The sequence below is a fragment of the Solanum lycopersicum genome, chromosome 2, assembly GCF_036512215.1.
Source record: "Solanum lycopersicum chromosome 2, SLM_r2.1".
NCBI lineage: Eukaryota > Viridiplantae > Streptophyta > Magnoliopsida > Solanales > Solanaceae > Solanum > Solanum lycopersicum.
Window position 1 is genome coordinate 59,690,097 of NC_090801.1, and position 15,762 is coordinate 59,705,858.

General features: G+C 27.9%; 2 protein-coding genes across 2 annotated transcripts; both read right to left on the minus strand.

Moving 5' to 3' along the window:
• Positions 1–383: 383 nt before the first annotated feature.
• Positions 384–821, minus strand: LOC101259803 (uncharacterized). Its single transcript, XM_004232773.5, has one exon. It carries the CDS (start codon positions 819–821, stop codon positions 384–386), a length of 438 nt encoding a protein of 145 aa, XP_004232821.1.
• Positions 822–2,748: 1,927 nt separating this feature from the next.
• Positions 2,749–6,138, minus strand: LOC101259503 (3',5'-bisphosphate nucleotidase AHL). Its single transcript, XM_004232772.5, has 3 exons — positions 5,529–6,138; positions 3,507–4,191; positions 2,749–3,270 (listed from the first exon to the last, which is right to left on the minus strand). Exons 1-3 carry the CDS (start codon positions 5,884–5,886, stop codon positions 2,967–2,969), a joined length of 1,347 nt encoding a protein of 448 aa, XP_004232820.1. The 5' UTR covers positions 5,887–6,138; the 3' UTR covers positions 2,749–2,966.
• Between the last annotated feature and the right edge of the window lie 9,624 nt (positions 6,139–15,762).

Genomic DNA, 15,762 nt, shown 5'->3' on the forward strand with positions numbered 1-15,762 from the left:
AGTACAAACATCTTTAATTCACCCAAATCTATCAATTTGTCCACAATTTAGAATTTCAAAGATGTATAATTTCCCACGCAACATTCTTAAACTACTATATCCTTCGAAATAGTTGCAGAGCCAGAAAATTTTAAATTCAAAAAACGATTCAACAATACTAATAAGATCATCAAATATAAATCAAAGTAACATCTCAATCCCAAACATGAATTTTTCACCATGAATTCTATTACTTGTATCATAAAAATGTAGAACTTAGCTAACATAATATATTGTTCCACATGACAAAACAAATACAACCAAACAACACATATTATAAGTAATATAAATATAACAAATAACTTACTTAGGTATATTTTATTTTTTTTTTGGGTGGGGTGGGGTTAACAATAAGCAAGACATTTCTTCTTGCAATCCATAGTACATCCACCAGATCCACCACCAAAACCATAACCTTTTCCAGCACTAGAATATGATTTATAACATTTTGCTGGACATATTAATTTCATACCAAAACATGGGCCTTTTACTTTACACACAACACTAGACCTTATGACTCCACCTTTTCCATATCCACCTTTTGGGCCTCCAAATCCACCACCAAATACTCCACCACCAAGCCCAGGAATATTAAACCCTCCACCAGGCCCAAATATCCCACCAAAACCCACATCGCCACCGTTATTATTTCTGACTTCGCCACTGCCTTTCTTTGTTTTTCCAACCCCGTGTTTATTCGGGTGAATGTGTCTTGTAGCAATGGTGGAATTGAATGTTATGATGAGCAATAGAGCTAAGAGAGTAATGGAGATTTTCTTCATTTTTTTTTTGGTGAAAGAGAGAGGAGAAGAATTGAGTAATATTTATGGGAAAAGAGAGAGTTATAAGGAGATGGTAGTTGGGACATTTTTATGAAGACTTTATATAATTAGAATAGGGTGGGTGCAATTTATTACACTATATAGTATACATGTTTATATTAGATATGTCTAGATATTTTCCTTTTTAATTAGTGTTATTAATGCGTCAAAACATATACAGCGATAGAGACAGAGTTTACATAAGAATTATTCAACAAATCGGTTCAAATAAATTCTTTTTTGTTTTATCCCTAAACATGTGTACATATTTATTATATAGATGTAAAATGACTTATCATTGAGAATGTGTGACAAGATAGTTAGGAATCTTTGACTAATAATTTTGAATTTTAAACGTAATTTAAAAGTGCTAATTACCTCATATTTAACCTGAATTCAAATTAATCAAATCGTTTTAAATTATCAGACAATAAATATGGACCTAGTTGGGGTGTGCTGTAATTCTATAAATTAGGCATGTAGGGTTGGAGATAGGGGCTGGCTTAATGAGCCCTAGGAAGCAGAGAATTAATTTTACATTAATGGAGTACAAATTAATAAATGTGATTATACAAGTTGGGTGGTACAAATCAAATCGAGAAAACGTACAAAACTGAAAATTCAAGTAAATTGGAAAAAAAAATATAATCAATTAGGCTTATATTTAGTATTGAGTAAGAAAAAAACGATTTAAAAAATATATTATTTTTTATCTATAACTTGAAAAATAAAGTTTGAAATAATATTTGTGTAACCAAAAAAATGATATAACTAATTTGGTTTGATTTTGATTTTAGAAAATCCAAGCAATAGATTAATTATCTATATATCATAACTTCCGTGTCAATTGTTTTTTATAATTTTGTCAAAAAATGAAAACGCGTTAAATATCAGCGGTTTTAATTTGAAATTTGTATGAACTTATTGTGGCTAGAAAAGCCAGCTCACACGAAATTGTCCTTTGAAGATACTTCAATACTAAGCCCCGTTTGAACATAAATTTTAATGTTAAAATTTTAAATTTTTAAAGTTGTGTTTAGGCAGATATTTTTGTAAAAAAAAAAAAATTATGTTATGAGTGAGAGTCCTAAAAACTGCTCTAGAGCAAGAATTTCAAAATATTTAAAAAGCTTTAAAATTTCAAAATATGTTAAAGATGATTTTTAATATATGATCCAAAATATGTTTGTTAAATGCTTGGTCCATCTAATAGTATCCGTACATGCCAATACAATGGTTATTTATTGTCATGTTTGGTAAAAATGGATGCTTGAGATTTATTTATTTTTGAAGAATTAAAAGAGGTAAATAATTTTAATCAAATTAAAAAAAGGAAAAGAAAATTTAAAAAGTATTTTTTCTATGAGAAGTTATTTTTCTCGTTTTGAATGTAATTATAATATTTAAAAAAATATTTGTCTAATCAAAAAATTAAAACTGACAAAGACATTAAAAGAAAATTGGACTCATCCTATTGAATTTCACTCGCTGTATATTTTCCCTATATGTTTACCTAAGGTGATATAACCAAATTCTAAAATACATTCGAACTTTGATGAAATTATTATAAGCCGATAATAATATTAAATTTTAGAAAATATTTTTTACCCTTTGCACTATTTAATAATGTATTTTAATTTTTAAAAGTATATATATATGTCCACGTGGATATAAAAAAATATTACATAATTATAAATAGTAATGTATTCACATGGACACATACCTATCTTTAAAATACACTATAAAACCATAAAATTTGATATCGCAATAATAATTTCGATCAAAATTGGAATATTTTTCAGAGCATTTTTCCTTTCTTTTAATGAAATAAATATCCACATGCTGATGCTAGACATTTTTTTCCAATTTTGGCTCCCACAATGCATAGTGCAATAAATCAGTGCCTCCACTTCTCGATACGAATTTAAATTTAGTCAGGCTCCAATAACGATATCAAACATCGGGTAGAAAATAAAAAAAAAATCATTACCCACGGTTGCAGTAAATGCCTAGTACTATCATTTATTCATATTTGCAACATAGATGATTCTATGCACACCATTTGACCACATTTTAGGCTGAAATTTTTGAGTAACATACAGTAGGTTAAAGGCTAGAGGAGTTCCAGCTAGCATCTACAGCCCCGATGATCGTTTCGTGCAGTTTGGCTCCAGCGCAAGCAATTATACCGCGATCAAGTCCTTCTAAGTATTCGCCTTTTGAGAAGTCTAGTGGTTGCCCTCCTGCATCGGTCACCACTCCACCGGCTTCTTCAATGATAAGAACACCAGCTGCATGATCCCATATTTTCTCCTTGTAACCAGCCCTAGCGAACTTCATGTATATCTCAGCATCTCCTCGAGCTATGGCTGCATACTTTACCATGCTGTATACACGTAACGGCTGGTTCCTGCAGTTCATATGCTGTTAGCTGAGATTTATAAGACATCTTGAATGCATCAACATCATACTAGAGGTTGCATTGCATTATAGCTGTCATGGGAAAAACATATCCAGAAATAGATGCGACATGCTAAGACAACTAGTAAGCAATCGTAAATATAGAATCTTGAAAGTTACACACGTTGACTGGAAGATAGGAAGATCAGTTTTGGAATACGAGAGGGAATTGTGAGAGATATTTACCGAAGTCCAACACTATGAGCCAGTCCTGCTGTGAATGAATGGCTTGAATTTGCCTTCTCAACTGGTTCACAAAAGGTAGCTAGTGCTGGGTTATCGATGGAGGATACTCTAATTTCCCTTGCAGCGTTTGGCCACACAAACTTACTTTCTCCGCGCAGTAACGGTTGCATCCAGGCCCTGCCGCCACCTTTCCTTGCATAAAGTACAGAACCTCTATCCGAAGATTCAGATGTAGAGGAGCTCAACCTAGATAAGATTCTCCTATAACCATTTTGATAACTAAGCCATTCCTTCTTCATAGGATAATTTGGACATCCGAGAACCCCAAGCACAGGTTCTCCGTCTTCTATCAATGCCAAAGCAATGGCATATTGATCTCCACGCACGAAACCCAACGTGCCATCAACAGGATCCAGTACCCAAAACTTGCTACCTCTGGCACCTGCTAAGCTGCAACGACTTATGGCCTCAAGAACAGCTTTAGCATCCAGATCAGTACCAGGACCTTTCAGTCCAAAACGAGGAGCATCGGCTAGACACTCATTCACAGTTCTTACTACTGCTTCTAACAGACCAGCTGCGCTAGCCTTGGAAAGAGCTTCTACATCTTCTTCAGCAACAATAGAGACGTTACTGCCATAAGCCTCGGACAGTACCCAGCTGACAATTGCTTGGACGCTCCAATCTAACAAGTAATGAAAACCACAGCATGACATCAGAAAGTAAAGCTTGATGCTTTCACGTTTGAAGATTTAGGTCCAACTTAATGCATTGGACCAAAATTGCACCTAATGTTACATGGATCCATATTTGTTTTCACGTCAATTTTTATTGTAATTTAATTTGAAAACTCAGCATGAAGCACCTATACCCATGTCACACCCGTTCAACTTTGTGACATAAAAGTAGACTTACCCATAAATGATTCCATGTTATATAGATAGAAACAGGAAAGAGATGGATATAGTTTTAGAGACAGAGCACTTGCTCCTCAGAGATAAAATCTTCTTCAGTCCCAGTCTGGGACATCTTATGATTCTGATTCTATAATTCTCTTATTAAGATAGTACAACCTTGTATGTCATATGTTCTTTTATTGTCAGTATTTACAACATAAATGACATAATCTTCAGTCTATCATCACCAGTAAAGTTTCCTACTATAAATCAGACAATGATAATATTTATGTTAAAAAGTTTCTTAGACCAGATTATTACTTCTTGGGAGACAAAAAGGATATATTAATGGATTTGTTGAGTAAAAATGAATGGAATTCAATATCCAGCCATGATCATCAAACTGTTCCCATCACGAGGGATGCCACCTTCGGAGAAGATTGTGGTTACCTCAATGTTGTATGGTAACTTTATGATTTATGTTTGTTTCCTTGAAACTCAGTGACGAAAAAAAAAAAAGACGATCATATACACTTATTTATAAATTTAATAACTAAATGATCATGTAGGAGTACAACACAAAATCTTTTCTTGTTTCTCTTTGACTCTTCCTGTTACTTTTCTCAACAAACATATTTGGACAAGGCAGCAACTCATCACAAAGAGAAAGGCATCAATGACTTGGCTTGAATGACTGTTATTTTGTGCTTTTTTAGAAGTCTACAAGTCGTAAAACATAACAGTACATAGTGCATTAGGTTGTCTTTATACATTGTGAGCTTTAAAGTTTAAACAAATACACTCGAAGATTAATTAGGTTAGTATGCTTTAACTCCCACACAACTTCAATAGCACTACAGAAAACCAAAAAAGTATGTTCCATTTCACAGGAGAAAACATGGACTACATAGAACTCCAAATAAAATTAAATAATGTAATTTAATCCTAAAAGCTAGCTCACGAGATAAGGATCCCAAACCACACACTCCTACCCATACTATCTAATCAACAATATCCAAAATGAATACTCAAAAAAGCAAAAAGACACAATCTTTCTCCTTCCCCAATTCACCTACAAAAACCCAATTCACCAAAACACAATATATAGAACAACAAGAAGACATACCAGCAATTGTGACAGGAGAGTCATCCTCCTTAGAATGAACATGTTCAGAGGTTTCAGATAACAAATTTTCTTGAACCCTCTGGCAGAGCAAACAAGCCATATGAACAGCTCTTACAGCAATCTCCAATTCTTTACAATACCCATCTGATATATAATTCGATTTCAATTCCAATTTACAATCTTCATCCATTGCAGACACAAAATCTGTTTGACTACTAGTTTGGGCAGTGAAACCCAAGTAAGAATCTTTCTTGGAAGAAAAAGAAATAGTTCCCAACATTTGTTTTTTCAGGAAAATATCATTCTTCCTAAAAGTTGGTGACACTTTGGTTGAAAAGCTAGTAGTACAAGAAGACATAATAAAGATTAGTTTTTTTTTCTTTTATAGATGAATAAAGAAACAGGGGATGATTTTTTTTTTTTTTTGGTTTCAATGATTGGCTTGAAAAAAACAGAGTTTTGTTGTGGACTCAATTTGTTTATCCTTTATATAGAGACACAGTCAGAGACTCCTTGAAGGCCAAGGAGCCGCGGAGGCCGGAGTTTCCCCTGGATTATATAACCATATGAGTATAGATTTTATTTTATTTTTGTTGGTTTCAAAATGAATGAATACTTTTTCTTTTTTAGTGATATTTTACTCTTAAAAAAAATATATTGGTGTATTATATTTGGTAACCTTAATAATTTAGTATTTTATTTGATATAATTTACAAATTTTTAAAAATATTTACATGTCATAGTTTCTCTTCATTTATTTCAAATTTTTATTTGAATTAGTGATACGTGACATAGATTAAAATAAATGGCTAAGATTTAGCTTTTTAAAAATAAATTTCTAATTATAATTTAACTAATAAATAGAATATATATTTAGTATTAAAAATTGTTATAATTTCACAATCTTAGCAACATATTATCTTGTCCATAAATATAGCGGGAAAAAGTTATTCCGAATTATTTTTATTTTTTTACGTGGGGTCTTTTTTTAATTTTCTTTTAAATATTGAACAGCTGCAAAATATAGGTAATGTTAATTTAGGAGGAAAAAATAAGACTCTTTTATAGCTAAAGGCTAAAAAGGAAAATTCGAGGGAAAAAATGTAATAAAAGTATTAACTTAAAAAGAAAATTAAATAAACAGCCTAAGTAAAATAATTTAAGAAGAAATTATATATATATTGGGTGTAAATTGTTAAGTTTAGGATAAAAAATTAAATTGAACACATTTTACCCAAAATATATTAAGGACCAAAAGAAAGCAATCCAATATATCAAGGACCATTTTAATCATTTTCAAACTAGACATTATTCTAACCTTAATCCAAAACACTTACTCAGCAAGGCTCTTAATTAGTAATTATATATATAGGCCAAATACATAAATAGATTTCTAAATTTGTGGAGGATTTTCTTCGGGTACCTCAACTATGTTATTGAATCATTGAACCACTCGTAATTTATTCATTTTAAACATTGTTAGCTGATGTGGAACCAAATTTTGTGAGGGGTATTGATAGAGAATACATGTGTTGCTCGAGAACTCATTAGTCTAACTGATAGTGAAAATGTTTGAGAATAATTGTGTTTTACTTCAAGTCATTTGAACACATTAGAAAACAAATGAGACAAACACACAATTTGTCTTCATTATTTCAATCAAAATCATTATAATACAAACACAATTGAAAGCATTTACGATAGAAAAACCGATCAAAATAAGCCAAAGGTGTTTAAAAGGAATAAATTATGGGTGGTCCAATGATTCAATAGGAAAATAACATAGTTAAGGTACTTGAAGGGAAAATCCCAACAAATTTATGAATTTGTTTATGAGTTAAACCCCAACAAATTTACGAATTTATTTATGAGTTCGATCATATATATATATTTGATATATATATATATATATATATATAATATAAAAGTTGTTTGGCTAATAATAATTAAGAGGATTGGAGTTTGACAAGTTAATTTTCGAACTTCTTAATTATATAATGTTAATTATTTTATAATAGAAAGACAGCTCAAAGTTAAACGGATTATTCATAATTCTAGTGAGTTGTTTGGATGAAAACCTTAGCGTGATCATGTTGTTATATCATAAAACTATAAAATATACTATAATTCATATATAAGTATATATTTTTTAGCTAATCAATATTATAAAATACTTGCTTTTGCTCAAGGGACACATCAATTTTCTTGGTGGGATAAGGATAACAATGAATGATTTACAGATATCTTTATCCTAGCTAATTCGTTTTAACATACCCCCACAGTGAATATTAAATGTATATATTGAGAGTGTAAATCATGACTTATTGTTGATGTCAAAATGACACACTGCTCTTTAAAGTTGAAATAATATCATCAGTTTATAATATTATTTAAGAAAAAATACTCAAATACACGTCCCCTTCTATTTCTAAAAAGAAAAAGCCTCTAAAATCTTTATTTTTTTTTGATATATTTGAGCTACATATTTAATGTATACAAGCTACATATTATGTATTTGATTTAATTTACAACATATTCGAGCTAGTTTTTAATTTATCCGACTACATACTAGATATTTGAACTAGTTTTTAATGTATCGAAGTAACATATTATGTATCGGATTTATGTTATAATGTAACTGAGATACTCTCCAAGCTACGTATTCCAATTTGATTCTATCATTTCCAAGGTGAAATAAATCTTGTTACACTTAGCTAATTAATATTCCTTAGTCCTAAATAGGTTTAATAATTTACGAAACTTTACATAAAATTAATTTAGGTTAAAAGTTTTTCTGAACTTTATATTCATGTAATCACATATATATAACTAGTAAACTTCAAAATTTGACATTATTTCAACTTTGCTTATTACTTTGTTTATACACATATATAAATTTTGTTAATCACAAGCCTTTAAATATGTGCATAAAAAACATAACACAAAGATATATTTATCCTGACAGTAGCGTTATTTTTTTTGGTCTATATAGGGAAATATAAAATAATAATAAAAAAAACTTATTGCTGATTTCAAAATGACATATTCTTCGTGTTCATTAGATAGTATTTGAGAGTTGAGCAGAATTAAGAAGGGTGAGCTAACGAATAATTGTTAAAACTTTAATTGTTACAGTTATTTTGAGAGAGTTTAAACGACAGTTAAAATGGACGAATATATATATATAATATATAAAATGACTTATTGCTGATTTGAAAATGACACATTATTGATGTTCAAAGTTGAAATAATGCATGATCAGTTTATAATTATCGATCTAAGTTGATTCCAAAGTAAATCCAAAAATTAATCATATCCTTAATTAATTTTTTGATATACGACGAATGGAATAATATGATTAACACTTATCCAATAACCTTTCCGTCTTTTGAACATTTACTATTTTATTTTTGTCTTGGAGCATATATATATAAATATATAAATTTGCTTAATTTACTAATCTCATCAATATAATAGTCCAAAGTTAAAATAAGTTACTCTAAAGTCTAATTATACGAGGAGTTCGGAGTCTAAAGGGCGAAAAATGTTACAAAAATTTCAAAATACGGAAGTAAAATTGTTGCTGTAGTAGCGATTTGTTAAATTTACTTTTTTAAAAAAAAATTAAAATAAAACCGCTCCCAAAAGAGCTATTTATCAAAAAAAAATTAAATAATTTTTTTCATATGTCGCTGCCTCAGCAGCGACTTAAAGTGATTTTTTTAAAAAAATCAAATTTAACAAATTATTGTGATAACAGTGATTTTGTTTTTTCGGACAAAATCGCTACTTCATCAACGATTTTATCATTTTAATTTTAAAAAATTTCATATGCTATTTTAGAATTTTATCAACATTTTTCATCTGTTAAGCTCCGGATGGAGATGGTAACAGATATCAATGCCACATGATGCATTGCTTTGTTCAACACATCGTCATTCAACTTTATATTTCTTCTTAATCACACATAATTATGTTTGTTTTAACTTAGCACAAAGTCGATATTATAAATCATGCTGTAAAAAATTACTATATTTTTGTAGTTGGTTATATAAATACTTATTGATTATATTTATCGAATTTAACTCATCTCAGTGGAAATTTTTTTTATGTATAACAAAAAAGATATCACTTCCTTGGTCATGCAATAACTCAAATTTAATTTATTACTCTTATAAAGACAAATAAATAAATCCAATATAAATCATTCAAACAAGATGGGAAAAAAGGGAATTTGGTTAAGTTGGTCAATTTAAGACCAATATAACATTATTCTTTTTGTTGAATCATATGATAATACTAATCTATAGAGAAAGGAATATGACACGTCGATTAGCAAGCGATGATGTGCTCAAACGTTAAATTGATTCGCGGTTTAAATTATTATGAAATTATAATTCTGGAATGACTAATTTATTTTATGTTTATAGCAGGTTAAAATAACATCAAATTAAAAAAATTCAATATGTGTTATTTATTTGAATTTTCATTTATTGGTTAGAGTTTAATTCTTCGCCTTCTGATTCCCTCTCTTCCCCATATTTTTTTTAAAAAAAATTTGATGGGATAATGTATATAGAATATCTCTAAGACTATACATTTGATTCCCAAAGTTAATACAAATTAAAAGATCAAACAAAATATCAACTTCAAATCAACGTGATTCGAAATCATGACCAAAACGGACCGGACCCTTAGTTTCAAAAGTTGATCAATGGAGGATACAACTTACAAGTTGCTTTCTCCGTTCACTTTTATTTCTCCATTTTGAATTTTGTATGTCTTTTTAAAAGATAATGATTAATATAAACAATTTTATCATACTACCCATAATAGTTGTTGTATATATAGTCTTAGATCTTAAGAAATTATTTGAAAATAAATAATTAACGTTGAGGGTAAAACATAAAATATATATATTTTTATGTATGTTATAGATAAGGATAATTAGTTTAGGGTTGTACATGATCGATATCGGGTTGGTTCGGATAAATCAAATGTCAAATCAAACCATTCATGTAAAAATTTTAGATTTATAAATCAAATCAAACTAATAAAATTCGGTTTTTTAAACCTCGGGTTGGTTCGGATTTTTCAAAATATCAAACCAACCCATTGTGTCAAATTTTTAAATTTATAAATCAAATCAAACTAATAAACTTCAAATTTTTGGATTATTTTGGTAAAGTTTGCATACAAACATATAATTAACTTGTGCTTCAAATATTTCTTTAGTCCAACCAAAACATAACTATCTAAGTTGTTTCTTAAAAAAAAATAACACAAAATATTAGATGAGTATTGATGACACAAAAATATTCAATAAAAAATAATAATGAAATTATCATATAAAATAAATATTGTAAAGTCATAATGAAAATTATCATAATTTAAAAGTACTAAATCATGCTAAAATAATTTCAATAAGTATTAATTACATTACTAAATTTTTAAGAAAAATTAAAATTAAATTATGTATTTTAATTGTCTAAACCAATGTAAAACTAAAGAACAAATATTCAACATATTATCATTCTTAGTGTTGATTTTCTTTTTACATTTAGTATTAATTTGATTTTGATTTAAGTTTTATTATAATTATCAAAATCTATAAACTATAATCTTTATTGGACCATTTTAAATTCTAAGTTTTAAACTTGAAATAATATATTAAAATATAAAAACTATCAATTAGTATAAGAAATATTATAAAATGATATCAAAGTAAATATTTTTATGTATAAAATAAAATTTTAAAATTACATATATAATATCGGGTTAGTTTGGTCTTGGATTGATTTTTTTATAGTTAAAATCAAACCAACCCAAATATAATTTGATTTCTTTTTTAGTTAAAACCAAACCAACCTAAATAGTTTAAATTCGACTTTTTTGCGATTCGATTCGATTTAACTGGGCCAGCCCAAGTTTGAGAAATCATCTAGTCCAGTAATTTGACAACTAAAAATGGGCTTTTCCTGCCCAAATATGAGACATTAATTAGCCTTGTCAATAAAATTAAGAAATTGCAGAAAACGGTCATTGTAAAATGTGGTCTTAAAGTTTTAGCTCACTTCGACAAAATCTTTTAAGAAAATGATTTTAAAATGAATTGAGTTAATAAATGATCGCACAAAAATAATTCGAGTTAAAATAGGATAAACTATGGATCATAACTCAATCTGGTTAACTCTTTGCTAAGTTTTCATTAGTTCTTTTATTTGTTTTCTTATATTTTATCAAACAAAACGAAAAAACTAAAAACCTTTTTTAATAGTATGACAAAGTTTCTCATAAGTAAATTAGGGCCGCATTTCATTCAAAGTTTAGTTGTATTTAATTGAACGTATTAAAATGGATTAACTTAATAAATGAAAGTATCATTAACTCGCTCAAACTTTGGCGAACTAGGTGATTCATGATTTTATGGGCTAATTTTGTTACTCTTAGTTCTAGTTGTAGTGTTTGCATGTATTAATTTTGCTTATAAGTTAAAGTGTTCGAAACATTTTTTAAAAAAAAGACATATTACACAAATGCACACCGTTTGCTACAATATAATATAGGGCAACTTTCACATATAGCAAACAAAAAAATCATATTTGTATAATATAGCAAATTTTGCATAATTGCGCTCCATAGCAAACATTAAAACTGTATAATTCGCTATACATATAAAAGTGTATAATTCGCTGGCCTAAATTGTATAATTTGCTGGCCTAAATTGTATAATTCGCTGGCCTATTTCGCTGCAGTTGTATAATTAGCTTTGCATACAGTTGAATCGAATTAAAATATATGTATATTGCATAATTATAAGTGTATAGCAAGAAGATATATGTTTTTCTCGCTTTATACAAAAACAGAAACACAATATATACACTTCTGTTGTATAAAGCTAGAAAAAATTGTATTTCACTGCAATTGTATAATTCACAATTGTATAATTCTTTGGCCTTTTTCTCTGCAATATTTGAAGTAAAATGCTTGTAAATTATATAATTAAGTGTATAACACGAAGATATACATTTTTGCATGTGTATATACAATTTTCTCTCGCTTTATACAAAACAGAAACAGAAATTATACACTTCTGAGTATAAAGCGAGAGAGGCGAGAATGGGAGAGTGGCGAGCGAGACTTCTGGGAGAGAGACGCCTGGCAAATTTTTGTCAATGTTTGCTATGGAGCACAATTAAATCAAACCCTAGCTATTCAATTTAATTTAGGTTATTAGTTTGCTATTTTATACAATTTTCCCTATATTATATACGAGCCAATATTTAATGTATCTGAATTACATATTATATATTCGAGTTAGTATTTAATGTATTCAAACTTCAATTATTATATCCAATTTTTTTAATTTTGAAAAAATTAATATAATTAAAAACTTATTAGCGATAAACTGTAATTTCATATTAAAACTATGAAATTTATATAATTTACTCTTTTAAAAAAATAATTATGCACCCTGAAAATAGTGTAATGTGTTAATTATTGGAAAGGATCGTTTCTGTTATGTTTGTAGAATTAAAATTCCCACAATATGATAAATATAGCAATTAAGACAAAAAAGTTTCAAACGATAGAATAATTCAACTATTTTAATCATATTATTGTGCCTAATATCCATTTAGAATATAGCAATTTATCTGTTAATATGATACTATATGCTTCGACATAATAATTATAAGCTGATCTGAAATCAAGAATCAGAAACAAATAAATTAAACGAGTTAGAATTAACAATCCTTTAATTTGTGTGCCACAAATGATAATTTTGTCCACTAAATTATAGCTCACAATCTAATTATATTCCACTAAACTATGGATCCAAAAATCTATTTAATTAAATAAGGGAAAGTTTTATTCATAGAAGCTTCATCAAATAGTAGTACAAAACTACATTTTCCTTTTTTTTTTTATATTAAAAAAATAATTACAAGAAAGTCTTAATTCATTGTACTTCCTAAAATGATGCAGGGTGGAATCTTGTCTGCTATTTTTAGTAACTTATTTTAGTCAAAATTTGGTCTATTTATTAGGTTAATTAAATAACCCAATGTAGACATCTAAAAAAAATGGAAAAATTACATAAATCAAGACATTTTAAAAAATAATTACTTATTAGCGATATTTTTTTTATTTATTATCATTTATAGCAATATTGTGATAAATCTGTAATATGTATTAAAAGTAAATTATGTATGCAATGTATTTGAATTATAATTACTTTTGAAATATATTATGTTTGTTTGGTAAAATCACATTGTATTATAAGTGTATTAAAATGTGTGATAAATGTATTATTCATCATTAAAACTTGTATTATATGTGAATAATAAATTGTTCTTTATAATATGTATTAAACTTATATTATAAATGAATTAAAAGTGGTCATATAAAAGAAATACTATTGCTATAAATGATAAATATTTTTTTATTATAATATATTGATATAAATTTCAAAAAAAAAAATAAGTTTCTAGATATATATATCAAATTTAGTTTGTCTGCTATATTATAATTTTGATAGCGAAAGAAAAATATTTAATTATACTACTAACTGTACGTTTCTTCATTTGAAACAGGACATGTTAATTGGAATATTTTTGACTAAGAAATGGACCTTTCTTTAGTCATATTTGTCTCCTTGAAAAATTATATTTTAATATATAGAAAAAGGACACTTCTTTTGATTATGAATATGAATATTTGACAGTGGACAAGCCATTTTAAATGAAAATAAAAATGTGAAACAGTCAAGATCTAGTCAAGCTAATGTTCCAATTTTTTTGTTGTTTAATGATTAACTTATATAGTACATATGAATAAGCAATCTTGTTAATTGATTTTCTTTCTCTTATAACGTAACTTATTTGGAATTCGGGTGTAATGATAAAAACGTTCTAAAGGGATCGATTTCTTCTGAAAAGTCATTACTTTTCTCAAAAGACACAATATTCTGGAAAAAAACGAGTGTGAATAGGATTCTCTGAAGAGACGCGTTCCTTGCTACAAATGGCTATAAATAAGAATTTTTTTTTTCATTTTTTAAATACTGAAATTTTTTTCCTCGGCATATATTTTTCTTACAAAACAAAATTGTCGATTGATTCTGTGTATGCTTTTGCGTTCGCTGAAATTAGTGAAGTTTGAGATACCGCTACTTCACTAATAGGTAATTCGTTTTATCTTGGGAGGAATTAATCTGCAACCTCGGGTACAGTAAGTGGGTTTACACAGTGATTTATGTGGATTCAAATTTCTTACATTCTATCTATTTCATCTTTTTTCTGTTTCTGTATTTTTGACTAACATGAATATAGGTTATAACATATTTCCCACATGATTTGTTAGCTATATAAATTGTTCACCACAAATTACTCACCCAAAGGAAAGAGATTTGTAACATAAATTGTAACGTTTGCGAATTATTTTGAAATTTTGAAAGAAAAAGAAATATGATCATTAATGATTTAACTACGTGCTGTAAATGATAAAAAAAAAATGGACGTAATATATAAAGAGAAAAATTACATTTCTGATACGATTAAATATTTTATACCAGAGACACATTTTATACACACAATTTATAATTTATTGAGGATGTTTTTTTAGAGGAGCTCGGCTTTTGCTATTTCAAAATTGAAAAAGAGTAAGACTTATCATTCGAGCAACGCTATTAATCAAAGATGTGGAAATGTCAACATCTTTCCATTTTTTAGTTTTTTGCGCTTATATTTTTTACTAGAAATACGCAAAAAATAAAGTAAAAGTTTGAAATTGAAATAGTTTAATATTGAAATTGAAAAAGTTAATAGTGTAAGTGTGGATGTATCTTTTTTCAAAATTTCAAGGGGAACATATATACGTGTGAAAACCCTACCAAGTCAATATGTAGTCAAACTCTAATGCTCCAAATTCAATAATTTAATAATTTCTAGAAGTAGTTAATTATGTGCAATCGTATCTACTCAAAACTTATTTTAAAAATCATCTAGACAGAAATGTTTTTGGGCATGTCCTTCTGTATTTATTAAGTTAATTATATAAAATATTCTGTTAAAAAAGTGAATGCATTTATAGGTAAAAAATATACGTAGAAATATAATTTTAGATTAAAAAGTGGATAAAAGATACTTTCTTCATCCTTTATTGTTTCTCATGATTTCTATATTTAGAGTCAAATCATAAGTATTTTGATTAACATTTTAAGATGTATGTTTTC